This window comes from Carettochelys insculpta, chromosome 3 (genome assembly GCF_033958435.1).
Source record: "Carettochelys insculpta isolate YL-2023 chromosome 3, ASM3395843v1, whole genome shotgun sequence".
Lineage (NCBI taxonomy): Eukaryota > Metazoa > Chordata > Testudines > Carettochelyidae > Carettochelys > Carettochelys insculpta.
This window is the reverse complement of record NC_134139.1, coordinates 83564189-83592077: the sequence shown is the minus strand read 5'-3', so window position 1 is coordinate 83592077 and position 27889 is coordinate 83564189. Positions and strand designations below refer to the sequence as shown.

General features: G+C 45.1%; 1 protein-coding gene across 1 annotated transcript in view; it reads right to left on the bottom strand.

The window, feature by feature from the left end:
• Positions 1 to 27326, bottom strand: part of LOC142010364 (uncharacterized) — a 115395-nt gene extending 88069 nt beyond the window's left edge. Inside the window, exons 1-4 of the mRNA XM_074988681.1 lie at positions 27302 to 27326; positions 25798 to 25909; positions 24050 to 24185; positions 3973 to 4089 (exon numbers count right to left, since the gene is read on the bottom strand). Coding sequence (XP_074844782.1) covers positions 3973 to 4089; positions 24050 to 24133 — 201 coding nt within the window. The 5' untranslated portion in view covers positions 24134 to 24185; positions 25798 to 25909; positions 27302 to 27326. The remainder of the gene's footprint in view (positions 1 to 3972; positions 4090 to 24049; positions 24186 to 25797; positions 25910 to 27301) is intronic.
• Positions 27327 to 27889: the final 563 nt, after the last annotated feature.

The window sequence follows — 27889 nt, the reverse complement described above, 5'->3', positions numbered from 1 at the left end:
TTTGCTTCATATTGGCATTAAATTAAAGAGACTGTGAAAGACAAGATCTTTGATATATCTAGGAATTACGTATGATAAAAATACAGCTAAGGAAAGGGACATGTAAACAGGGCATGAGAGTCAACACTTTAAATGCTTCCTTCCTTCAGGACCTTTTGGTCTTCTTGGGAAGAGTCTGAGCCCTGGTCTACATTAGGCAGGTAAGTCGATTCCAGATACACAATTTTAGCAACAGCAATTGCATACCTAGAATCAACTTATCTGCAATAAACTTACTTGGCCGTCTTCACAGAAGGAGGTCGATGACAGAAACTCTCCCATCAACCTCCCTTACTCCTCAAGATATCAAGGAGTAGAGGGGTCAACTGTTGTTGACCCAGGTAGTTCAATTTCACGCCTCTCTACCACTCTCCAGAAGATCGACACTGAATGGGTCGATCTTCTGCATAATTTTACCCTTAGTAGAATTTCTATTCAAGTCAATTGACTGCTGGGACTCAAAGGGCTGCAATGAAAACTCTTTGTTTGGATGCTCTAGATAGCAGTCAGATTGATTATCATGGGGGTAGCGTTCTGGAAGCTACAATACAATCTTGTAATATTGTTAGGACCCAGTTCTGTGCCACTGAAGGCAATGAGTCTTGCCATCAACTTCAGTTGCTCAATAACAGACCTGTAGGGGGTCACATTTATAGTGATAGATGGTTGAAAAATCCATGAGTAAAACTGCCCACCTATATTTATACATACAAATTACTATGACTGCATAGAATCATAGAACACTAGAACTGGAAGGGACCTCGAAAGGTCATTGAGTCCAGTCCCCTGCCCTCACAGCAGGACAAAACAGCATTTAGACTATCCCTGATAGATGTCTAACAGGCTCTTAAGTATATACAGTAACGGAGACTCCACAACCTCCTTAGGTAATTTATTCCAGTGTTTAACCTCCCTGACAGTTGGGAAGTTTTTCCCGATGCCCAACCTAAACCTCCCTTGCTGCAGAGGACAAGAAGCAAAATTTTAATTCCTCTTCCTTGTAACCCCCTTTTAGCTACTTGAAAACTGCTATCGTATTCCCCTCTAAGTCTTCTCTTTCCTAAGTTAAACAAGCCCAGTTCTTTCAGTCTTCCCTTATAGCTCATGTTTCTCTAGACCTTTAATCATTCTTGTCGCTCTTCTCTGGACCTTCTCTAATTTCTCCACCTTTCTTGAAATGTGGTGCCCAGAACTGAACGCAATACTCCAATTGAGGCCTAATGAGTGCTCAGTAGAGTGGAAGAATGACTTCCAGTGTCTTGCTCTCAACACCCATTAATGCATCCCAGAATCTTATTTGCCTTTTTTTTCTTTTTTTTTTTTTTGAAACAGCATCATGCTGTTGACTAGTATGTAGCTTGTGATTTACTATGCCTCCTAAATCCCTTTCCACAGTACTCCTTCCCAGACAGTCGCTTCCCATTCTGTATGTATGAAGATGATTGTTCCTTCCTAAGTGGAGTACTTTGCATATGTCCTTATTAAGCTTCATCCTGTTTACCTCAAACCATTTCTCCAGTTTGCATGTTCAATACTAGTTGCAGTAGAACCTCAAAGTTATGAGCACCTTGGGAATGCAGGCTTTTCATAACTTGAAATGTTTGTACGTTTGAACAAAATGTTATGGTCCTTTCAAAAAGCTTACAACTGAACATGGACTGAATCCAGCTTTCAAATCTACTACGCAAAAGACAAATACTGCTTTTAACTATCTTCATTTAAATGAAACAAGCACAGAAACAACCCTTGTCAAATTTTAAAAAATGATTCCTATTTTTAGTAGTTTATGTTTAAATGAAATACTGTATTTGCTTGGGTGTCCATGCACTGCTGCCTCTTTGTGTACTTCCAAATGAAGTGGTGTGGGTGACCAGACAGTTTAGAACATAAGAACGGCCATACTGGGTCAGACCAAAGGTCCATCCAGCCCAGTATCCTGTCTGCCGACAGCGGCCAATACCAGGTGCCCCAGAAGAGGTGAACCGAAGACAATGATCAAGCGATTTGTCTCCTGCCATCTGTCTCCAGCCTTTGACTAAAGGCTAGGGGCACCATAGGTTACCCTTGGCTAATAGCCATTTATGGACCTAACCTCCAAACAGTTTGAAACACTTGTGTTAAATAACTGAGGTACCACACTGTACATATAACATCCCAATAGTTCTACATGCACATATGAGTACTACTGTACACATGCTTTACACAAACCTCTAAATTTCTTTAAAAATTTGGGTCCTTTGTATATTACATAGGAAGTCATTTGAACACTAGTTACAAAAATATGCTCAATGTACCTTTCCATTTCAATACTTAAAGCTGGAAGCATGTGGGTATCCTACAACAGCCAGCACTTTCTCTGGTCTTTGGGTTAATAGCAAATACAAAATCAGTTGAATGTCTGATCTGAGAACCGTGTGCTGCATTAGTTTGGGGCAGGTGACTATACCAGGTCTTTTCTTTCTCTAATTTCTATGACCTGCTCTTTAATTCTAAATTAGAAGGAACTTCAACTTATTTTATTCGTTTCCCTGTGCATTCAAAGTGCGAATTCACTTTTCCTATAACCCTACCCTGGATAATCACAAATATAAATATTCCCAGCTTAATGTATTTGCAGACTAGCTGAAATAAATCAAAGTATTACAGTGAGTTCCCAGCAGGTGGTGCTGTTGACTATTGCTTAGTTCAATAACCCCAGGTTCCCAGTGACCTGAGAGTCTAGCATCATCCATTTCACTCCTGACACTGCAAAACTTCTGTGATTCCAGATTCAGTAAACTGCAAGGCTCCAAATCCATTTTCAGTAGAGATGCATGTTTTACTCAAGCATAGCTAAGTAAGCAAGGGTGCCTCACAACAGAGGTATGTTTGGATTGCCAAGTACCCAAAGAACCTGACATAAGATAATAGCTGTACAGTCATATGATGCAACAACCCACAATATCTATATATATTTATATGATGCTACTTTGTCAGTATGCCTATACACAGATGTCTATCAGAGAGATATTACAGAAAGGCAAAAATCTGCATAAGATTTATCATCCTAAAAAAAACTGAAAGAAAAATGGGGCTTTAAATAGAATGACAGTGTCTCAAACTTCACATAGTAACAAGTCTTTGACCCCTCCCTATGATTTCAAGACTGACACCCTACTGCATGCCATGGCCGCTCAGGACTTCACAGAAGCACTTGAACTAAAGGAGAATCTGCTTTAGCACTAGGCACTGTTGCAGCCAGGACACTCATACTTGACAGAGTGAACCAGTAAATACACCAGGTGTTTGCAAGTCAGGTGACTTCCACACAGCAACGCACAGAATAAAAATCACCTCACAGCTCATATTATGCTACATAAAGTGGTACTATACATGGCAATTGCCACATTACGGTACAAATATTAATGAATACTGTCCACATAATGCTTACTTCAGTTAAACTTTCAGCTTAATACACAGCTGAGCATTCTACACTCAGAACACACAAATATCTAGTAAGCATTACCCTCTAGATTTTCTACAAGCTAAAAAGCTATTCATTGGATGATCAATATGGCTCTACCATGAGATATGCTGGTAATTACAGCTACCTCAACTCTCAAGTCTACCTGTTTGCTTTCACCTTAGTAAATACCTTTCTAAGGAGAGTTTTTAGTACTAGAATTGGATCATTTGGTCCCAGTTCTCTCGCATTTACATGGAAGTAGGTCAAGGGGAAAACCCCTGGAAATTAATGAAACATGACATAAAGGTAAAATGAGCATCAGCTCCTTTGTCAGCCAAAGGAACCAATAAGCACAGCCACCAGAGAATCCAACAGCCCATCTGGATAATAACAAAGAGCTCTTAGACTTCTGGCCATCCAAATATTCTAACTATGGAATTCTTTTACATATTAGTTTAAGTTATCTGCAAACATCGTACGGGAATTACCTGCTCTAGCAGGGCCCATTTCATTGCAGCTTCTTTGTCTTCATCACTCAGTGATGATTTGATGTTTCCCTTCTTCCCATTGTCATCTTTCATCCTCTTTTTGGGGACTTTGTCATTCTGGACAGAAATACATGGATGTCAGACATGGGCTCTGATCAGTCATGGTTAAGATAAGTGCCACAATTTATAATATTTACCCTCTTTACTGCATAACAGACGTCTCTTTCACTGAAATCACAGAATAGCCAGATAAACCCAAGTTAAATTTTCAGAATCGTGGAGTGTGGAGCTAATACTTGGATCAGACTGAGAATTTACTTATTCCTAAAACTTACTCCATATTTTTCACTCATTATTATTGAATAATAATAGTGGTTAGTAAAGCATTCCAGAAAACATACATAAATTAGTATAAGAACTCTTTGTTTCTATGGCTTTAAGTAACTGATTTCACTCTATGTATTTAAACCAGATCACCAACAGTGTAATGTATATTTCCACTCCTTTTGAAAATAAGACACAAGCACATGAAGTAATGCAGTCCTCAGACACTGGTCCTAGAGACCAGGATTTTTCAAGCTGCACCAGCCAACTGTAGATGTTTCCACACACATACTTTACAATCCCTATCAGAAGCCAAAGCCTGCTAGATGTGGTTGCCTCCACATACAAGACTCAAGTTCCAAATAAAGGAACGTGGTCATGTGCACTGATGGGCCAAACACACTTCACAAATTCTTATAATCTCAGAAGGTGATGTCCAGAGAATGATGATACAAGTGTCATTTGAAAGCACTAGAACAATATCATCTACATTTCTGCTGCTTTGTTTTGTTGGAGTACAGACTAACATGGCTACCTCTCTGTTACTATTAAAAAGCAGGAATTATTTTGGGGAAGTTCTATGGCCTGTGGTATACAATAGGCCAGACTGGGATATCACAATGGTCCATTCTGGCCTTAGAATCTATAAATATACAAAATTATCAGGATCCCACTATTTAGAGAACACGTTTAAAGTAAGGATCTGGTAGTCCTTGATTTTGAGATGTTTATTGGAATTGCAGATAATGAAGGCTGTTGGTTGCAGAGTAATGTGAGTGAGTGAGTACTGGTGTTTCTATCAGCAGGTTGACCATATTTTCCTATGCTGAATATGGGAGGCTTGGTAAAATTACTCGTATTCAAAGGAGTTCAGTGGCAGTCAGTCAGAACCATGCAGTTCCTTACCTTTATCAACATGAGATTCAGACAAAAACCAACAGAATAGCAATATTTTTGTTTCCAGATATACAATAAGACACCTCCAGATCAACTGCTGATAGTAGGCCTCACCCTCCCTGACTGAGTTAACCTCGTAATCTCCAGCCTTGCTCTGGCCTACATATTTATACCTGCCTCTGCAAGTTTCCACTACCTGCATCTGACGAAGTGGGTCTTTGCCCACGAAAGCTTATGCTCATACAATATGGTAGTAACTTGCATAAGGGCAGATCATATTATTTATTTTAGGAAAATCTGTGAGACTGAGTTCACGTATGAAGTAGTGTTTCTGACACACTGACACAGTTGCTGTAGTCTGTCCCACAGGTAGTTCAGTGATGTTGTTGCTCACATTACACAGTTTGTAAACTACTTTGGGATGCATCTAGTTTAGAAGTGCTACCATTAGGAGGCATTGTGCCCCCTAGCAAAGGAGTGGCAGAGAAGACTCATCAGAAAAGCATCAGTTAATGTCAAGTTGACTGAGCCCCTGTTAAAAGAAATCCTGAGTAGTGGGAGTCTTTTTTATTGACCTTCTTATCTTTAAGGTTGCATGGGGAGAAATGACACACACACACACTCTCTCTCCGCCCCCCCACCCATACACCTCTCTCACACAGGGATGGAGATGGCCGACTGACCAGACCCAACTCTCCCTGTCTAGTGCTCTCCACCCTCCATGCCTGGCTGGGCCCCCAGGATGGGCCCAGCTCTCCTGGTACCCGGTATCACACCTTGCGAAGGCAACATGGGGAGGGCATGCAAAGTCACGGCCCCCCCGCCCCACATTTCTGTGAGGGTTCGCACCAGAACACGGCCACCAGCAGCCTTTCAACACTGTACAGGAGGGAAGGGATGGGAGCTGCTTCCAGCCACAGGGGGTGAGAGGTAGGGAGATTACAGGGTAGGGTTTACTTGACCCATATATTTGCAGATATCATCTCTTCTCTCTCCCCTGTCCCCCATCCCCATCACTCCCCTGGGACTAGAAGCAGCTTCTCCCTTCCTGCCCACAGAAAGGCAGCTAACACCTCCAAGCTATTGCTGGCTACTGATATAACCAAGCCACCTCCTGTCCTCTGACTACAGTGTGGGCAGGAAAGGGATAAGCCATAACGCTGCATTATGCACCAGGGCCCAGGGAACCTGACTGCAGGGGCTTCAGCAAACCAGAGAGGAGGCGCAGCAGGTGAGGATGCCTAAGGAGCAGAGCAGCCCCTCACTACCTTGGGGGCAGGATCTGGCACAGGGGCATTGTGTGAAGTGGCTGCCTGGGGGGCTGCTGCAGAGCCATGGCACAAACAGGCTGGAAACTGCTTCCTCCCCACCACTGCAGCATTTCGCTGATGGGCAGAAAAGCTTCCCTGTGCCAGTGTTATGCTGGGGTTTAGCACATGCAGGGCTTGTCTCCTCCTGGCCAGTGTCCCAAGCCAGAGGGCCAGGAGCTTTCCATGCCTGGCAATCCAGCCGGAGGCAGTGGAAGAGGAAAGAGCCTGCCAGCCAAGCTATTGGTGAGCCGAATGATCTGACTGGGGCTGGTTTGTCATACACACCCTACCAAGTGGAGATAAAGGAAGAGCAAGGGTGTGACGTGGCACAGCAGGGAGAAGACAGTGAGGGGGAAGAATGTAAAGGCCCAGTGGGTGGACAGCAGAAGTGACACGTAACCAGCCACTGCCAGCCCACACTCACCAGCCGTGGCTCAAGCAGTCAGTGGTGGCTGGAAATGGGATTGGGGTGGGGGGCAGGAGGGGGGCTGCTGCTCCAGAGGAGGCAGTGTGGCAGGGACTGCGCTGAGGGACCAGCAGGGGGAGTGGACTCACACATGGTAGCTTTGCCGGACCACCAGCCCTGCACACCCATCCTATTGTCAGCCATTGGCCCGCAACTCACTGCTGGTAGATGGTAACAGATAGCTGTGTTAGTCTGTATTCTAGCAAACAAAACAGCAGTCCTGTAGCACTTTAAAGACTAACAAAATGATTTACTAGGTGACGAGCTTTCGTGGGACAGACCCACTTTTTCAGATCTATACAATTTTCAGTCCAGACTCAGTTATATAGCAGCAGCAGTAGGACCCACCAGTACTGAGGGGTGGAGAGAGAGACAGAGCAATACAAGACAATTTGTCTATTTTTAAGAAAAAGTAGGGACACCTGAGGAAGAGAGTACATACAGGACCGTCCTTTTAAAAAAGGACATCTGGTTACCCTACCTATCAGCCTGGTCTGGACTACTCTAGGGTTGCAGCTCTGGGTTTGGAACTTGAAAACCTGGCTGCAACAAAGGCATTGTATTTAACAAATTTTGGCCATGGAAATTTCTTCGTGCTTGGTTTATTTTTAAATTACAAACCTGTGGCTTGTTTGTTTGTTACCCAGCCTTGACTTTACTAGGCCCAGCTCATGGGCCCACCAGGTTTCTAAATTACTCCCATAAGAGCTCTCCTTCCCTTACCCCCGAAAAAGGAGACATTCCTGGGAATCTGATCCCAACAGAAACCAATCAACACATAGGGCAACACTTAAAATGCCCTGATTGGTAAGGTAACTATTTTGAGAGCAGCATGCATGTAACTGTTTTGGATCTAAAATAAGCCCATTTAAAAAAAAATTAATCTGTGACTCAAAGTTGAGAGGGCAAAAAGAAAAAGTTTTATTGTGGGTTGGTTGTACTATTAAAATATTTATGTGCCTTTGCTCCAGGTAGCAAAAATGTGGTGTCTGAGATTTGGTGGGAACACATACCTTTTGTTGACAGGAGACCAAAGCCAATATTGGAAACTGCTGCCTCAGAAATGAATTACGTTCTATTTAAAAAACAAAAAACAAAACACCCTCTTGTGCAACTCTGCACAATGAAACAATCAGTTGTAATGGTATGTCCAGGACAGCATTGAATTTATATTGGTGGTTAGTGAAAAGTACTGTATAAAACCAAATAGCAAAGCACACAGGACAAAAGTTTGCTAAAAATGTAGGAAACTAAGAATGACCTATGTCTGAAAAGGATTTGTCAAAAACAAAACCCAGACAATTGTCTTTCTTCCTATTTACAAAAAATCTGTCAATAAGCACATTGCTCACAGTGGGAAGAATCCCCCTTTGCATTACAAGTAATTCCTTGCTACCAAGGATACCGCAAACATGCATAATCCTGGCCACGCTGATCCCGCTGAAAGGTCAGCGAGTGAAGAGAGAATTTAGAAAAAAGGCAGACTGCCACAGCACAGCAATCATAACAAAGGCAAAAAGGAGAGAGCCTGAGCTGACCACAACTCTGCTTCAGGCAAAATGCACCAACTAACTATAGCAAAAACGTGAGGGAAATGTAAAACACGGCCATTGCTCAGAAGCCAGCTCTATTTGAGGGGAGAAGAAAATTTTACAGAAGGCATAAACTCAAAACCATCACAGGAGACCCCTGCTAACTGCCTTTGATGGGCTGACAAGCCAGGTGCATGAATGACGCTTGAAGGCAATCATTAGCACACTGTCTCAAAGGCTCGGAGAAAGGGATTCAGTGGAATAAACATTGCTTCCATTACCAATGCAGATATTTCTATATCCAGGCTGAGGGAGGCTTGGGGTCCTGTCTGGAGAGAGCATGACTGACTGCCTAAACATGCTCTTTAATCCTCTCAAGTGCGTAATACTGGTTGAACCTCTCTTGTCCGGGACTCTCTGGTCCAGCAACATCCATGGCCTGGTATTGTCAGGGACCCTGTGGGGGCTCCAGGGTTGGAGCATTCAGGAAGATAAATCAGTGTTGCATGTTTCCAGATGAGCACCCCCGCCACAGCCGGGATCTCAGTGGCTGTAGCCTAGCAGGGGGATCAGCCACAGGGAGCCCAGCGGCCAGGAGTGGCGCATAGCTGAGCAGCTGGTGGCTCAAAGTGGAGGGTGGTAGCCTGTCTGGAAGCCTGGGGGCTGGGAGCAGAGGGGCTGGCATTGACATCCCTGGGTCCAGCAACCTCCCTGGTTTGGGACCAGTCAGGTCCCGAGGATGACAAGCCAGGGAGGCCCAACCTGTAGTACCTTCCTTCGATTAGCATGGAGAGGCTGGGTCAGGGCCCCGTTTTAGCAGGGTCACCAGGGCTGGTGCCTGACTTGCTGGAGTGAGAAGCCAAAGTCAGAGCACTGCTGCCAGGGCTGAAGCCAAAGCCTGGGCTTCAGGGCTCCGGTTAAGGCACTGCACCCAGGGATGAAACCTTTATACTTTGGCTTTGCCTGACCCTCACCAGGGGCAGCAGAGCTTGGGCTTTGGTTTCCCCTTCTGGGATCATGCAGTAGTTGTTGTCAGAAGTATAGTAAAGTTTGAGAACCCCTCGCTTAGAGGTTGGATGCAGCTGTTCCGCAGAAATCTGGGAACTGTATGTTTTACCACTGCTTTTGGAGTTGTCTTCTCAGACCGTCTCAGTGCAATTCTTGGAACTTTCCTTCTCCAAAGGAAGACCGACTCAACACCCTGTTTGGCCACTCATCTCACAGTTGTGTCTGTTCCTTTTGCCCCACCCACTCCCCAGAACAGAATATCCTTCCCAAGCTGGTCTCCAAAGTCAAATCACCTATCTCCTCTTCCATCACAGCGATATGAAACCGGCCAGTTAGGTGTAGATATGATGATTGCATCATGGCATGCAATTATCTTCACTGAGCATTTGTTTAGTTATTTTATGTCAGCCCTATCTTACCCTCTCCCCCTCTCCACTCTTTGGCAGTTCCACCTACTCCCAGTTGGATCACGTTGGAAATAAGCTAACTGATAGACTTCAGGGAAGCTCCTGTGTTTTGTCTGTAAAGGAAGGTATTGACATTATAGTGGGCACAGATAATATAGTAAATATATTGTGAGAGGAACAGTACACCTATATCTGAATGAGGAATCATCATCATGGGTCTGGCTACTCATTTTGCTCAAAGCAAGAAAATCCACTTCTGGTGTTCTGTCCCCAAAATAAGAGGGCTTGAAGTAAAATGGTGACCTATTACTGCAAAAGTCTGTTACCCTTAGTTATTTAGTAACCTGTACGTCTACACTAGGAGAACAAGTCAAACTTAGTAAGGCCAGTTTTATACCACCTGAATTTACAAGTCCCATGTGCCTGGGTTTACTGGGCACGAGGTCAATGGAGTACATTGCCAGTAGTGTGGCTGCTTGGACATTAACAGGGCTGCATTGTGGGTAGACATCCCACATTCCTGCCACACCTTTGCATTCTGGGTGAGGCTCCCAGTGCCTTGCTTGGAACTTGCTGAGGGGATTAAAACAATGCACCAAGTGGTTATGGGTACAGCTCATCAGCCTCCCATAACACCTTTATTTCCTCCTGCTCTCCCTGCTCAAAAGTGATGGTAAACAATCTTATAGCAAGCTTCCTCCCCCCACCCGGCTTCTCCATGCAGATGGCATAGCATGAATTCTGCTCAGCTGCAAACTGCTGTGGCAAGCACTGCAAACATCTCATGCGTTATGCTCCAGTTTCTCCCGAGCTTAGTCAGGAGACACTGGAATGAGCAAGCATGAGAGGAGGCCACAAACACAAAACATGCAGTAACTCACCGAGTGAAGTAATAGGTATATGCTGGCAGTGGTCAATCCTACTGACACAGCGGAATTCTGATTCTGGTCCCAGGGGACAAGCGCAAACTGGTGGGACCACAGTTAGGTGGGTATGGCACGATGAGCCACAGTGGCTGCAAAACTTACACATGCATAAGATCACCCTTCATGGATCTCTGTGAATTGCCTTCTCTCACCCTAAAGCACAGCAGTACCAGAATGAGACCAGCTCTGACAGCTGAGAAGTAAATGGCAATAGCTCTGTGGAAGTCTGCAATGCCAGACACCTACTAGTCACTGAACAATCAATTCTGAATAAGTAAGACTATAGTGGGGGCTGCTGCGATCCAAGGGGCCAAGGCTATCAATACCCTTCTGCTACAAAGGACAGTGACTCTGGGAAATGTGCCAGACATAGTGGAAGGCTTTGCTGTGGTGGGATTGCCTAACTGTGGTGGAGCAACAGGAGCTCTCTAGGTACCAGACCACCTTGCCCCAGAGTGTATAAACTGCAAGAGGTACTTCTCTGTGGTGTTGCAGGTGCTAATAGATCACAAGGGCCACTTCACTGATACAAATGGGAGATAGTTAAGAAAGGTACATGATGTGCACATCTTCAGGAATTTCGACCTCTTCCGAAAGCGGTAAAATGGAACTTTCTTTCCAGACCAGAAAATTACCATCGGGGAAGTTGAAGTGCCAATAGTTGTCCTTGTAGACCCAGCCTACACTTTGCTCCCATGGTTCATAAAGCCATACAGAGGCGGCCTGGACTGCAACAAGCAACAGTTCAACTATAGGCTGAGCAAGTGCAGAATGGTGGTAGAATGTGGCTTTGACAGTCTAAAGGCAGGCTGTCGGCATCTACTGACTAGGTTAGAACTCAGCAACATTCCCACTGTTGTGGTCAAAAACCTGTGCTCCATAATATCTGTGATGGTATGGGGGAAAATTTGCTGGTGGGTGGAGAGTAAATGCAGATGGTCTAGCTGCTAATTATGAGCAGCAAGACACCAAGGCAATAAGGCGAATTGATCGAGGGGTAGCACACATCAGAAAGGCTTTGAAAACTAGTTTAATGAATGACCAGACAGTGATGTGACAATTATGTATGTTGCCTTTAAAGTGGCCCCTGCAGTATGTGTGCTGGCTTGTTCAGTACTCCCTTCTCCAAATGCAGTTGACAAAAACAAAGATTCTGCTCATAGACAGCTTTGGGGCAATGGTTGGTGTCCCCACATAGATCCCCTCACAGCTGGTCACAGAAGCAGCAAGTTTGCCACTCTGATCTGGACTGATCATTTGCCTCTTTTGTCTTCTGGTAGGCTTGCCTAAGCTGCTTTATTTTCACATGGTACCGCTGGATGTCCCTGGTGTATCTTTTTTCCACCATGTTCTGTGCAATTTGGCAGAGATATTTCTTCAGCTTTTCTTCAGCTCTTTCCACAGATTCAGGATCTCCTGCACACTCCATGCTGAAATTCGTTTGTGACCCTGGGCATTCATTGCCATGCTGGTCCAACAGGAAATGAAATTCAAAATGTCCCAGGGCTTTTCCTGTGTACTTGGAAGTGCAGCAGAGTTGAAAGTACTGGTCAGAGCTGTCCCATTGGGTTAAGGTAGAGTCCAAAAACATCAACCTTTACAGTGCTGTATCTGTGCCATTCCAATATTGACCATGCCACATCCAATTTAGCTGTACTCCTCATCTAGGAGCGTACAAAAATTGCTTTAAATGCCCTGAAAGTCAGCAGAAGGAGCTTTGTGTTATAGACTTTTTCCTTACAAAAATCCACCTACCTTGGCTAACTTTGACCTAGCCTCACAGCACAGACCAGTGTTTCTCAATGTGTGTTATGTGTGTTACGCGTACCCTTAAGAGTACACGAGGGAAGTTTGAGGGATACATGCTCTGGAGCCTCATGCAGCTGTTTGAGCAATGAAATGCTGGGAGCTGCGGGAGCACCAGGCGTTACTCTGCACATGCATCCCTCTCCAGCACTTGGAAGGAGAAGCATGTGGCAGCGGCAACGGTGATGGAGGTGGCATCATTGGCTCCAGTGTGTCACGGGCACTGGACTATAGCAGGCTCTGGAGGAGGGAAGGTAAGAGTGGGTTAAAGCAGGGGACCTGGAGGTGCCTGGCTCTGGAGGAGGGGAGGAGGAATTGGGTTAAAGCGGGTGGGGGTGCCTGGGGCTCTGGAATATTATGCTTGTTATCTGAAGTAAGTGATAAAATTGCAATTAGTATAATTTTAGTTTAGTTTTTTTATAAATGCACCTGAAAGTGTTTAAAATCCATCATCAATTCCTTGTGAAAACAAAAGAAAAAAACCTGCAGATCTGGAAGACAGTAGTACACAGGAAACGGTGTCAGAAATATACGACGCAGGAAAACCTGAAGTGAAAAAACCACTCACCAGTGGAGGAAGTGGAAATTCTTCTGAGATAAGAAAAGCATGCAGTTACAATTGTGACCATCTTAAACTGGGCCTTACCACAAGCGGAAGTGTACCCCCAATGCCCCCTGCATGACTTGCTGTGACACATTATCTACTCACTGTATGAAATGACACCTTTATACAAGTTGTTTAAATACATGGGTTGAAATGGTAGAAAAAATTTTGCATGTCTGGAAATGGTGGGTACTGGGGATACTTGTAATTTTTTTTTTTTTTTTAAAAAGTGGTATTTTATTTATATAAAAAAAAAAAAAGGGTTGAGGAACAGTGGTGTAGACCAGGACTCAGTGAATTTTTGGAAGCAAAGCAATGCTTGAGTCCCCTTTATAGTCATTCATTTGGGCTGCCCAGATGCAATACATACTATTTTGTATGTACAATAAATACTCGATTTAACAGACCAATTAGGGGAAGAGGTTTGTCCGTTGTTCCCAAAGGTCTGTCCAGTGTGGGCGTTTACTGCCCCCCACCAGGCTCCCAAGGAAAAAAAAAACACCACACCTAACTTACCAGACAGCCACTGGAGGAGCCGCCGGACCCCCGCAAGGCTTGCACCTCATCACACGCAGCTGAAAGTGCCTTGCTGCGTGCAGCTAGAAGCACCCCGATAGCATGGCTGGAGTGGCCCTGTTAGGCACAGCGTGAAGCGCCCTGCTGCTCATGACTAGAGCAGGCCTGCTGCATGCAGCTGGAAGCGGGATGCCTCAAGTCGTGCGCGGGGAGGCAGTTCCAGCCAAACATGGCAGGGCCACTTGAGCCGCGCACAGCAAGGTGCCAGCCAGGTGGGGATCCAGCCACCTGGAGGAGCCACAGCCTGAAGGAACTGCCACCGGACATGCCACACGCTCCTCCCACTAGGAGTGGGGTGCGAGTGCCATCTGCCCACATACACCCCGTCCCCCTGGTGGGAGCACTGCATGCCAGCTCTGAGGGAGGAGGTGGCATCTCCTCCAGGTCACAGCAGATATAAGTCCCTTTACTTTTTTGTGGGGGGTGTGGGTGGGGATGGAGGAATTTAGGATTTTACAGTCCCCAGAGGACTTCAGGAACAAGTCCACCAAATCGGGGACCGTCAAATCAAGGGTTTACTGTTTCTTTGTGCTATCAAACTACACACTCTGTTCTATGACAACTGAGTGGGATTCAATTCCAAGCAGGCAGGTAAGGAAATAACTTGTAAAGGAAGGAAGGGAAAGAAACTAGCATAATTGATGTAACAATGGAATTTTGCAAAATTCATTCATACACGTGCAGGATCATACAAACATACACCATGAAAAAAGAAATTTCAATGGATGCATATCTGTTAAAGCAATAAAATCTACATTGATGTGCCTAAACAAAATTCAGACCTGCAATTATATGAAGCCAGTGAAAACACAATATTTAAACCAGATATGAATCAGACTAGCTGCATTAATGTAGCTCTTTCCTTCACTCACTCGTCTGCTGAACTCACTCCATGGCATGCATGTACTACCACAGTGACTCCATATGAACTAACATTGCCCAATGTCACAGTTACAACATTTTTGCTACTGTTTGTTTTAGATTATGTATTGCCTGTCTTAGGTATGGAGTTTAAACAAGTTAACAAAATAAACAGTAGTGTAGAACTCACTTCATTATTACTATACGATCATATGCCACCATAACAGAACCAGGAAGATCCAGGACAGATTTTGTAATGCAGTCACTTGGATCGCAGCACCCACATACTAAATAGATAGGAGGTTGTATGGTCACATGTCTTTCTAGAACCAACCACCATTTGCACTTACAGGACCAACAAGACTATTCACAGGTCATTGAGATGATCATGAAGCCATTAGGTTTTTGGAGCATCAGGAATGGCCCTCATTAGCACATTTAGAATTATACACAGATCCACATTTCATAGGTCTACCTTTAAACACAATAGTGACACATGAACAAAAATAGGATATACACTTTCAGAAGACCGTACCATTAAAACTGATGTCACAAGAGGTGTTTAGTCTAAATCGGTGGTGGCCAGCCTTTTCTCATCAGGGGCCATGCGGCAATTTTTCACATGTTCCTGGGGCGGGGGGGCTGACCACAAAATAGCCTCAAACCTGTGCCCCACATCCCAGGCTTAAACTCTTTTAGCCTCAAACCACCCCCCACCCTACCCCCAGGGCTTAACCCCTCTCAGCTCCAGACCCAGGATTAACTTACTTCACATAGGAGTTCTGCATGCTGCTGCCTCCCACTGCACCTTCTCCAGGACACTGTCTCCTCCTCAGCATGGTGGCACAGCTCTCTCTAGCCTTCCTAATGCCTTCCCCCATCTGCAGCACATTCGTCTCTCTGCACTGCTGCACTAAAATAATGGGACTCAATTTAATTGTTTGAATATCTGGCTCCCCTCTGCCAGCCATTAAACCAATTAAATTGAGTTCTACTCTTTCAGCATGGCAGGGCAGGCAGCCAGAAAAGGAGTGAGCGGTGGTAGCATCTGGAGCTGCAAATGGCTCCTTAAAAAGCCACATGAGGCTCAGAGCCACTTTGCCAGCTTTCAAAATGGGACCGCTGCTGGGTCCTCAGGCTGAATGAAAAGTCTCCGCAGGACAGACTCTGGCCCACAGGCCACGTGTTGGACGTCCCTGGTCTAAATGGTCTTTGATGTATGCCTATTCACATTCAGAAAGCAATTTTCATAAAGTATGGGAGATGTGACAGTCTGTACAAATCCTTCTTTCATACATACCTGCAGTGTTTTGCACAAACACATTTGCAGATAAAAACCTGGAGGCCATTTTTGAAAACCTGGCCCTGAAAGTCACATGCAGTTTTACAGAAACATGTAGCGCTTACAGATAAGCAACAGGAATGTGCCTTGGTCAGTTTTTCAACTTACTGTAAAACCAATGGGTCACATGATCCTTACAGATTACAATCTTGAAACTCTATAGCACATAACATATAAGGAAAGCCATCTACCAAGCAAAACCTCAGTTCATAATAAGCCCTTTACCTGACCATAAGATCAGTAAATAATACCACAATAATTCTGCTATGATGTATCCAGTTATATGGTAAATATGAATAAGTAGCCTAATAGTTTTAAAGCCTATTCTCTGCCCACTACAGCTGATGACCAGTATACAGAATTTGTTATTTTCTTCTCTCTAGAAGAGGGAACTGTAGTAAAAATATTTATGGCAGGACCCAAGAGCCGCCTCCTCTACAAAACTGTGATTTATCTCCAATGCTGATCAATCTGTGCACTGAATGAGGTAGAGGTCTTGAGAGAAAATTACTATGTGATTATGTATTTAAAGACTAATGCTATGTGTTTGTACAAAGAGGCCAATTACGGCTGTACAAGAAACCTTAATTCTAGCATTTCCTAACTTTGCAAACTATATGCGTGTACTGTCCTATATTTTAAAAAAAAAAGCAAACTGAATAAACAAATTCAGTCATGTGCCATCAAACTAACACCCATATGGGTCATTAGCAGGGTTCAAATCTTTAAATCCTCTACACAGACCTCTTCCACTGTAGATACCAGCATAACTAGTAGCAGTACTCGGCTGTTATCCTCCACAAGGACCAGACAAAAGAGGGGGAAGACATACACTCTGCCAGTGTGGTTCAGCTATATTTCCTCACAAGAGGGAAACAGGGAGATTCAGGAATACTGGGTTCTAGTCAAGGTTCTGAGGGTTGGCTACACGAGCAGTTAGAAATGCATCCACCCCGCCCCCCACCCAAAGCCTGACCCTCTTCTCCCCTCCAGCTTGTTCCTTTCCCTGTCGTAGCTCTTCCTTGCTCCACTGTCAGGTTCCTCATCTCAGTTCCAGTCTCTTCCACCAGGCTCCTTGTCCTTATTTACTCCCTCCAATGCCACCTCCAAGTCTGACTCTTGTCCATTCTGTATTCTAGTGCAGTCAAGCAGTCTCTTCCTCCTCCTCACTGCCTGGTTACCAACTGGGGGAGCACAGAGGGAATGGGAGCGACAGTCTTCCTGCTCTTGATTGCTTTCTTCACTTTCACTCTGGACTGCAGCACCTGGGCTCAGCAACTGTCGGGAAATTCATACTAATATCTTGCAACCCCAGGCTGCAGCGTGGTCCACACAGGTGCAATCTTTGGAGAATTAGCTGCCAAGATCTACCAAGATTCTATTCAGCATGTGTGAAATGAGATTTTGCTAAGGTTTATAATTTGATCAAATACAGGCAGTTTTCCCACAGGAATAACAAAAACAAATGCTTGATACAAAATTAGCCCTCCTTCCAAATGTTGGTTCCCTGCACCAGAGAATGGGGGTGCTAGAGCTTTTCAACAAAATGAGAGAACTAAAAAAAATAAAAGGAAAAAGGCACATGGACAAAACATATTTTTCCACAAGCCTCATTCTTGAAATGGCTGAACCATTTTGGTGGAAACTTTCAAAATATCCAGCTTGTGAAAGACACCTCATGTGGAAAAGTGCATCTCTAGCGGTTAATATTTAGCAACATTTCAAGCAACTAAAATAGAGTTTTATAAAGAAAAACACTGGGCAATCTTAACTAATTGGCAGCACTACCAGCTCCATCTATAATGCACATATACCTCACACAATGGATCCTGACTGGGACCTCTGTGCAGTACTGTGGTACAAATATTTGCAAAACAATGACCTCATAGAAACAAAATAAGCAGAAGAAAGTGTTGAAGGGAGACACTTGGTGTTCTTGTACAAATTAAATGTCAGAATACATTACTTGTGATGACACTTTGCAGTACAGCAGGGCTTTCATGTGGAAGATATAATGCTGTGATTGATAGCTCTATAAATGTTTACTGACTGCTCTAATTACCATCATCACATCATGTACAGAGGCACTTAATTCTTGATTTACAGAATGGGACATAAGGGAGACCTGTTTTTCCTTAGCTCATCATGGAGACCTTAAAATTCTACATTACTGTAATAAAAGTACAAGAAGGATAGCGTGTATTTTAGCTCTGCATTCTGCAATGAGTGCCTATATTTACCACTTTGTTACCATGGCAATACTGCCTGTGAAGTACATCAGCAAGCTGATGCTGTCATCTCTCGTTGTACTTATAGTGTACTGCTGCTCCTTATTTGGAAGGTGACCAACTGTAAAGGGGAATGTGAATTTCTCTCAGACCCCCAACAAGGGCTTATTTTCAAAATTTTTCTATTAACTACTGATAAGCTAAATGGTAGTGACAAATAAATACCAGCATTCTCTTCCCTTTTCAGAAGAGAATCGGTGTGCCTACACTTCAAGAGAGCAGAGGGCAAAACTGAACCCCTATGCTTAAATATGGAAGGCAAGGTTGGAAGCAAAGAAACATTCACTCACCTCCGTTACTTTGCAACAGCCTAAACAAGAGTTTTTAGTACATTTTTCTCAGATAGGCACAAAGGGACTGTCATTTAGTCCCACACACTTAATTGATTGTGAAAATAGGCTAGTGCATTATGAGCAAAAAAATCACCTTTTTGTTTCCATTAAGCACAAACTCTAATATAGGGCAAAAAAAGCTGAAGGCAGATCAAACTCTTAAGGTAGGGAACCCAATAAGTATATTCAACTTCACTGTATGTAAGACGGCAGACAGATTTATAGCAAAACCTACTCTCTGCTCTATTTATTTGTTACTGGTGAGAGCTACTGATTCTTTGTAGTTCCACCTGCAATTTTTTTTTAAACTTCATGAGTCCTAGGTGGACGAAGTAAGGATGTTAATGGTTAACCGATAACCCTCACCCTAAACAGATGAGGCTTACTGGCCACAGTTAACCGGCAGAAATTCGAACAGGCCCCAAACCATTGCAGGCAGGGGGTTGCTTCAGCCCCGAGGGCCAACCACGGGTGAGGGCACTCCAGCCTGGCTGGAACAGCCTGCATCCACAGCAGCCATGGGCGTGCTGCAGGTAGGGGCTCTCCAGCCCACCCACAGCAGCGCCATTCCTTGGCGCTGCAGCCCAACTGGAGCAGTTCCTGGCTGTGGCGGGGAGAGGTGGGAGGCAGGAAGCACTCCAGCCCGTCGAGTCTGGAGTGACCTCCCCAACCACCCCGCCCCATTTAATCAGTTAACCGATTAAACCTAACATTTAAATGGTTAACTAGCTAAATGGGATTATATATCATTAGGAGGCTCCTAGGGATATTTAGGACCAGACCAGGGGAAAGAAAGTCAGGAGAACTGGGTTCTCTTTGCCTCTCCCACGGACATATTATGCAACCTTGGGTAAGTCACTCATAGTAACATGACTTGTTTTAGCATTAAACGAGAATAATAGTTCCCTGACTTCCAAGGAAGTTTATGAAACTTACATCATCAAATGGTTTGAAGTGTTTTTAGATCCTCATATGAAAAGCTTTAAAGAAGTGCAAAGTAATATTACAAAACAAACATTTAACTCGTGGCAATAGTTTAACTGCTTTATGAACTGGTTTGGGGCATTACATTCTGCAACTTGATGAACCAATAATACTTTCTTTCCCTGGGTAGTTTACAAAGCACTGAGCAATCATGTCTTTGTCTCACTCGTTAGCAATTTCCTGTACAATTTCTATTTGGATTTTTACAGCATTGCATTTCACACTATTATTTACATTTTGGTAACTGCCATATTGTTGTTATGCAGTTTCTGAGGTGACAGGCACACAATAGTGTCTAATAGTGCATTTCTGATTCTTGGACTGTTCTTTGTAGGAGGTTTGTTTTTGTTTTTTTGGCTGTGTCCTGGGAGAGAATTTCTTCCTCGGACAAGGGCTGGGCTATAGGCATTCTTTCCAAACAGTCAGGAGGGAGGATCACCTTATGAAGTGACAAGGCCTAGTAGACAGAGCCCCAATCAGAAGCCATGTTGCCAAGTACCATGAGCAAAATGGAGCCTCGCTGCACATCAGGAGCCTCATGTCAGAGACATGGTCAGAAGCCAAGTACCAAGTCCATAAAGTGAGCTGGAGCTGACAGCCAGGAACTGGGAACCAAGGATATGAGGCAGAGCATGAGGAAGAGTCAAGGGGAGTAAACCAGGAACAGAAGCCAGGGATAGGGGCAAGGGAGAAGATGAGAGCAGGAAGCAGGCCCAGAAACGGTCCTGCTATAGAATGTGGAATGCCACTGAGCAGCCAGAGACCAAGTCCAGCTGCTGGAATTAAAAAGGTGCCTCCTGGAGCCTTTAGCCAAGTAGAAGGCCAGGATCATTGGCTAACTGATCCCAGTGCAACAAGCTGCACCTGTGGGTCCCTGATACCTAGTCTTTCACTATAGGACCAGGACTGGCAACAGCGGCTCACTCAGTCATAGGAAAAAGCATGTCTTGTATACCTTTCACAGACCCTAGCACAGGTTGGCAATGTAAGCACAAATCCAGGGGTCCAGGCATGCTCAGAAAGCTTTCCTTGAAACCCACAACACATCTTCACTGATATTTTAGCCATGCTGGCTGTGTTATTGGAAGCACAAGTAGATCTGCGTGAACTGCAATCATACCTCTGTTTACAGAGCAGGCATAATACTGACACTAGCAGCAGAAAAGAAAAATTAAGTTTCTTAGGATGTAAAATACAAGTAAGCTAGTATAATAAGTTCTGCTTCATACAGTGGCAGTTGTTAAAAACTTGCAAGTTGCCTTAGATAGCTGTAAGATCTACAGTTCACTAACCCCAGTACTCCACAGCATTCAAGGAATTGCCTATACTAAGCATAGAGAATTCCTGTGCAAGTGGACAAGGCTCATACATACTCACATAAAACTGGCAAGTTTTCAGTACCACCCTTTTAACCATGTCAACCATGGAGATGTGAACCAACATGCTCCAGAGCCAATCTTTTCTGGGCATGTCAGAAAGGGGGAAGAAGTCAATCCAAGGGATACTGTGGGCCTCACTTGTTTAAAAAAAGTGCAACCTTTGCTACTTCATCGTATCTCCTGTTTTAATTTCAGGAAGAGACTGGTCACTGCAAGTACTTGGATCACTGAATGCTGAGTCTGAACCCATACCAGGTTTATTCTACCTGCTACCCAAGATCCATAAACCTGGAAATCCCAGACGCCCCATCGTCTCAGGCATTGGCACCCTCACCACAGGATTGTCCAGATATGTGGACTCAATTTAGAAACTATGCTACCAGCACCCCCAGCTTTCTTCGAGATACCACCAACTTCCTCAGGAAACTACAATCCATTGGTGACCTTCCTGAAAACACCATCCTGGCCACCATGGATGTAGAGGCCCTTTACACCAATATCCCACATATGGACTCCAAACGGTTAGGAACATTATTCCTGATGAGACCGAGGCACAAAGGGTGGTGGAGCTTTATGACTTTGTCTTCACCCACAACTATTTCAGATTTGGGGACAAATTATAACTTCAAATCAGTGGCACTGCTATGGGCACCTGCATGGCCCCACAGAATGCCAACATTTTTTATGGGTGACCTGGAATAATGTTTTCTCAGTTCTCATCCCCTAGCGCCCCTCCTCTACCTGAGCTACACTGATGACATCTTCATCACCTGAACCCATGGGAAGGAGACTCTTGAAGAGTTCCACTGTGATTTTAACAGTTTCCACCCCGCCATCAACCTTAGCCTGGACCAGTCCACACAAGAAATTCACTTCCTGGACACTACTGTGCAGATAAGTGACGATCACATAAATACCACCCTATAGCGAAAACCCATGGACCACTATTCTTATCTACATGCCTCCAGCTTCCATCCAGGGCACACCACACAATCCATTGTATACAGCCAGGCACTAAGGTACAACCCTATTTACTCTGATCCATCAGACAGAGACAAACGTCTACAAGACCATTACCAAGCTTTCCTCAAACTACAACACACACCTAAGGAAGCGAGGAAACAGATTGATAGAGCCAGACGGGTACCCAGAAGCCACCTGCTACAAGACAGGCCTCGCAAGGAAAACAAGAGAACACAACTGACCATCACATACAGTCCCCACCTAAGGCCTCTCCAGCGCATCATCAGTGATCTGCAACTCATCCTGAACAATGATCTTTCACTCTCACAGACCTTGGGAGGCAGGCCTGTCCTCACCTACAGACAGCCTGCCAACCTTAAACACATCCTCACCAGCCACTACAAATCACAAACCAGTGACTCTAGGCCTGGAACCAGCCCCTGCAACAGTCCTCGCTGCCAACTCACCTCACATATCTACACCTGTGACATCATCACGGGACCTAACACCAACTATGCCATCAGGGGCTCCTTTACCTGCACATCTACTAATACAACATATGCCATCACTTGCCAGCAATGCCCCACTGCAATTTACATTGGCCAGACTGGACAGTCTCTCCGTAAAAGAATAAATGGACATAAATCAGACCTCAGGAATGCTAACGTACAGAAGCCTGTGGGGGAACACTTCAGTCTCCCTGGACACTCAGTGGCAGATTTAAGGGTGACAGTTCTGAACCAAAAAAATTTCAAAAATCAAATTGAGAGACAAATCTCTGAGCTGCAATTTATTTGCAAATTTGACTCCATTAACTATAGATTAAACAGAGACTGGGAGTGCCTCACAGCTTACAAAGGCAGTTTCTCTGCTCCGGGTGCTAATATCTCCTCATTAGACTCTGACAAAGGCTCACATCCCCCTGTCTGATCTGACTTGTTTTTTCCTCTTTTGATAAGTACTGTTGATACTGGGTCATTTCCACCTTGCTGAATAGACCTTGCCAGCTCTGGCCCTCCGTCTTACTGGGACCCCACTCTTTAAATACCCCTCTGAAACCACCCCCTGACTCATGCATCTGATGAAGCGGGTCTTTGCCCACGAAAACTGATGCTCCAAAATATCTGTTAGTCTGTAAGGTGCCACAAGACTTCTTGTTGTTTTCAAGTTTTTAATGATGCTCGCTATACGTATTGTAGGGAAAAATCAGCAGTCAGGGCGGTCAGACTATAAGGCTTAATATATTTTTCCCACTTCTATACTCAGTGAATCACTTGTTAATAGCATCTTGTGTATTATATTACAGTACACATCCAACAAGCTAAATGATTTATAAGAACAGCACTTTTCAGCAGAAAGACAGCAGGCATACCCATCTGACACAAAGGACTCTGACGAGCCTATGTATAAGTAAAATGTTTCAGTTCAAAGTGGAATTACTTCTTCAGGACTCTGGCCAAAACAAAAACATTTATATAAAAATATCTGACACTTCACTATCATAGTTTTATTTTGATACCCTTTGTATTAAAGTTCTGGATCTCTTCTGATAAGAGATTCCAAGTCATATCCAATAAATTTTAAAGTGACTTTTTGCAGTGGAAGAACGCTCAGTCAAAACTTGCCAGAGACAACTAAAGTTACCCTTCTGTGAGGGCTTCAGAGTTTGAATTTACTAAGTAAGGCTCTTGCACAGAAAATTATCTCCGTGTGCCACACGGACCCAAAACAATAGTCTGTATTTGGTAGCAAGTAGCTCGTCAGAAAAGCAGTTGGTCAACAGTTTACTCCTTTCTTGTTTGTTTTGTAATTTTCATCTGAACTGAACTTGGAGGTGGGAAGGGATGGGAGGACAAAGTCTTGTGTAATTCCTGTGAAGGACCACAAACAGCAATACCAAGTCACAATAGACAAGAGGATTGAGCTGGTCCTCCAATCAACTGAACTGGTGCTCCATTATTGTATATGTTGCTTAAATAAAACTATTCTCCCAGAATGCAAATAATTCTTCCATTTATCACATTTTAAAGAAGTATTTCACTCACAAGTCTGACATCTTTTAAAATGATTACCTGATTCCTGCAATGCAGCGGCTGATAAACATTCAGAAGAGGAGGAAATGTACTCTTCTTATAAAGCTGCAAGTTGGTTGCCATGTCACATTACAGTTTCACTCCCAGTCTCCTATGAAATGGAAGGTAAGCAAGACTACAAATAAAAAGACAGTATTACTACATCAAATTACATTAGCCAAACTTCAAAGCCAATATTCAACATATTTACAAAGCATGATATTACAAGCTGACATCTTACTACTTAAATCATTCTACTGTGAATTTACTTCACAAGTAGAATATAAGTCAACTGCTTTTGGTAAATTATGTTGTCTTGAAAGTAAATACTACGGACATGAATATGCTCCGATGCATTGCTTTTCCAGAAAAGGATTGTTTTAAAAAATTTTTAAAAAATATTGACAGAACAATTCCAATTCTAAAACAATTGATTCCAGGACTTGCTTCTATCTTAATGGGAGATATGCAGACCATATTCCATTGCTCCCATAACTTGGCTCCCACAAAGATCCATTAATATTTTCCATCCTCCACTCAGTGGCTGAGGAGTTGTGATGTCTTTACATCATTCCCAGTTTTCTGTTTACTGAAACAGTAGCCAATTTTCTCCATGATTTCCAGAGGAGAAGCTGCATGACCCTATATTTAAAAGGAAGCCTTTACACTACCCTCCATTCTGTTCTCTGAGCATCCAGAAGTCTACCTCCTGCTTGAGTACACACAGTACTACCTCCTTATTAATAGGTGTTCTGACACCTGTTTCCTGCATGCACCCTAGTCACCAGCAGGCACCTGTCCAGTAGGTGACCTCTGAGCATAACTACCCCCTTTGACCTCCTCGGGCAAACTAACATGGAATAGCTGGGGCAGGAGGGCTGAGGAAGACAACATCCCTTAGAATCATTAGCCTACTGCATAAGGTAGCCAGCCAGGATATTGAAAATTCTCCTGCAGATGACCACCTCTGCCTGATGGAGAGAAAGGATTTGCCCAGGAACTGCAACCGCTGAGGGGAGCGTCCTTCCCGCACAGCTAGAGAGTGGTTCTAGTTCTTTCTGGCTCTACTAATATTTACTCATTCCATTGTTCAGTTCAAGTGAAACCACTTCAATAAGAGCGATTGAGAAAGCCCAGCATTCCATAACTTTGTGATTAGAGCACTGACCTGAGAGTTGGCTGATCCCTTTTGCCTCATGAGAAGGATGTGGGATCTGAAGCAGTGGTTCCTCCCTGCCCGTGCCACTGCCTGACAAGTTCTCTATCTACTCGGGCAAAAGGTTATAAAAGAGGTGGTCCTCCTCTGTTTTCCTTCATGCAACTCAGGCAGCCAAGTGCTCATCTTACCGTGTTTGGTGATCACTAGTCAAGACACAAGACAAAGAGCCTAGACTTGGGCAGCTACTCTGAGCAATGGGCTTATCTCTTCCCTTGCCATACCTTATTCCCCTACACCTCTTGCCATGTTATCAGTGTCTCCCACTGGTTAGATTACGTGGCTAGCATGCTGACTTGGGAGATCACCATTCTCTGGTGCCCATTTCTCCTCTTTTATTGCATAGGAAGCTGAGGCACCTAACTCAGAGGCTAGAGGCACACTTACACCTATGCGCAGATTGCTACTCCGAAGGGCTATATTCCAGGATTTGATTTAGCGTGTGCGGTAGGGATGCTGTAAATCAAACATTCAAGGCATCCTGCTTAACCCCAGCACCCCTTGTGAGGGGTAAAGGCGAATCTGTACTCACCAGAAGATTGCCACAGGCAGATTGATCTTCCAGAAGTCGATTGTGCTGCGTGTTTTAAGATGTGGCAAAAATCGATCTCTCTGGGCTCAGCTGTCAATCCTGGTACTTCATGCTATTGCGTAGAGTAAGGGAGGTTGGCGCGAGCCTGAAGAGCCCTGAACTACACTAGGACAAAGTCGATTCCGTTGTGTCGATTCTAGCTATGCTAATGGCATAACTAGAATTCCATATCTGAGATTGATTTTGCTCCCTAGTGTAGATCTACCCGGAGAAAAATCAATGAGAGAGTTTCTCCTGTCAACCTCCCACTGTGAAGATAGTGCCAAAGTTCGAATCCTGGTACACTGACCCCAGTGTAAAGTAGCTGGAGTTGCAGGTCATAACTTGAATTTATCCCCAAGTGTAGACCTGCCTTAAATCTATATTGCAACTTTACTGTGCTGCAACTTTCTGGCTCAGGGGCATAACAAATCCCAAATCTTCCCTCTATCCCTCCTCCCCCATGAAGCAAGTTACAGTGCTGTAACGCACCAGTGTAAAAAGGCTCCAGCTCCCAGTGCCTTCAGCTACTCCCATGGTGGATGTGGTTTACCTGGAGCACTGGAACAGCTCTCTCTCAGCATTCCTGCTGCGGGCACACTTCACATTAAAACACTTGTATCAGCATCCCTTTAATTTTAGAAATGTAGATCAAGCCTTAATCTTCAAGGCCTGCAGCACAGTGCCTGTGATTTCCTAGGGCCCTGAAATGCTTGGTGTTGCAACACCAATATCCTTTCACAGAACTCATCCTAAACCTCTGCTTGGGTGCTCCAGCCTCATCTGTAAATTTGGAGGAAACATACTGCTAGCTGTGAAGAAGGAAGGAAGCAAACCCCAACGCCTTCCACTTACAGAAGTGCAATTTGCAAGCCATCTCATCAAAGGTAAACCCAGTTACTTGCCCAGAGCTCCCCTCACCTCCAAACAGAGGCCCAGCTTGTGGAAAGCAAGGAGAAGCTATAGAGGGGTGACTCCAGTTTAAAAGGAAGTTATGTGTGGCGGACTGCAGAAGACTATAGAGCTCACTTCTTCCGGAAGAAAGCAAAGACCCGTTTGTAAAATAGGACTAGCAGCAAGGCTGCCCCCCCGCCCCCGAGCTTGCTGTATCCCACCCTCGGGCTGGCGCCGGGAAACTGCTGGAGGGGTCCCAGAGAAGGAGCACAGGCGTTTGAAATGAGGCGCAGCCTTATTCCTGCACGGGGCATCACACCGCCACCCAGAAGCACCGTCCACGGCGATCTCTTGGCGGTTTCAAACCCACCCGCTCAGCGCCCCCTGGGGCTGGCGGGCGGCGCAGGGGCTGAGCCGCGAAGCAGATAAGCCCCTCCCCACTCTCAACTGGCCGCGCCCCAGCTCGGAGCCCGGCCACGCTCGGGCTCTGCGGCGCTGCCCCGGTCACCCACGCGCGAGCCCAGTTCTGTTCGGCCCGGGGCCGTTCCCGCGCAGCCGAGGCGGCACCTACCGCTTGTGAGTCGCTCCGCGAGGCGCCTCCTCCCAGTCCAGCCGCAGCTGCAGCCAAACCGCGCGGCTGGGGGGCGGCTCGAGGGCAGCCCCCGGCGAGGGTGGGGCGCGCCGGTCCCGCTGTGGGGCAGGCGAGCGGGCCCGCGTTGGCAAGGCAAACGTGCAGCCCGGGGAGGGTGGGGCAGGCGAGACAGGCGTTTTCCTGCAAGCAGCCCAGGGCGGGACGTCACGCGCGGCAGCCTGGCATGGCCCCCAGTGGGAATCAGCACTGTAGGGGGGATCCGCAACAGGTGTGCACTGCCAGCTGCTTTAGAGCCGCGTTGCTTACGTCTACACGAGCACAAATCGTTTCCAAGATTTCTAATGAGGCGCTGTAATGCATATTCAGCGCCTCGCCTCATTAGCATGCAGCCCGCCGCGGCTCTTCGAAATTGCCATTTTCGCTGCCGGGCGGCTCCTCCAGAGGGCAGCAGAGAGGAAGAAAGGGACTTCCAAGTTGCCGGGGTCCTTTCGAAAAGGACCCCCATCACGACGAGCAGCGCAAGAGCGAAACACGGCAATCTGGAAGAGCCGCGGCGGGTGGGCTGCT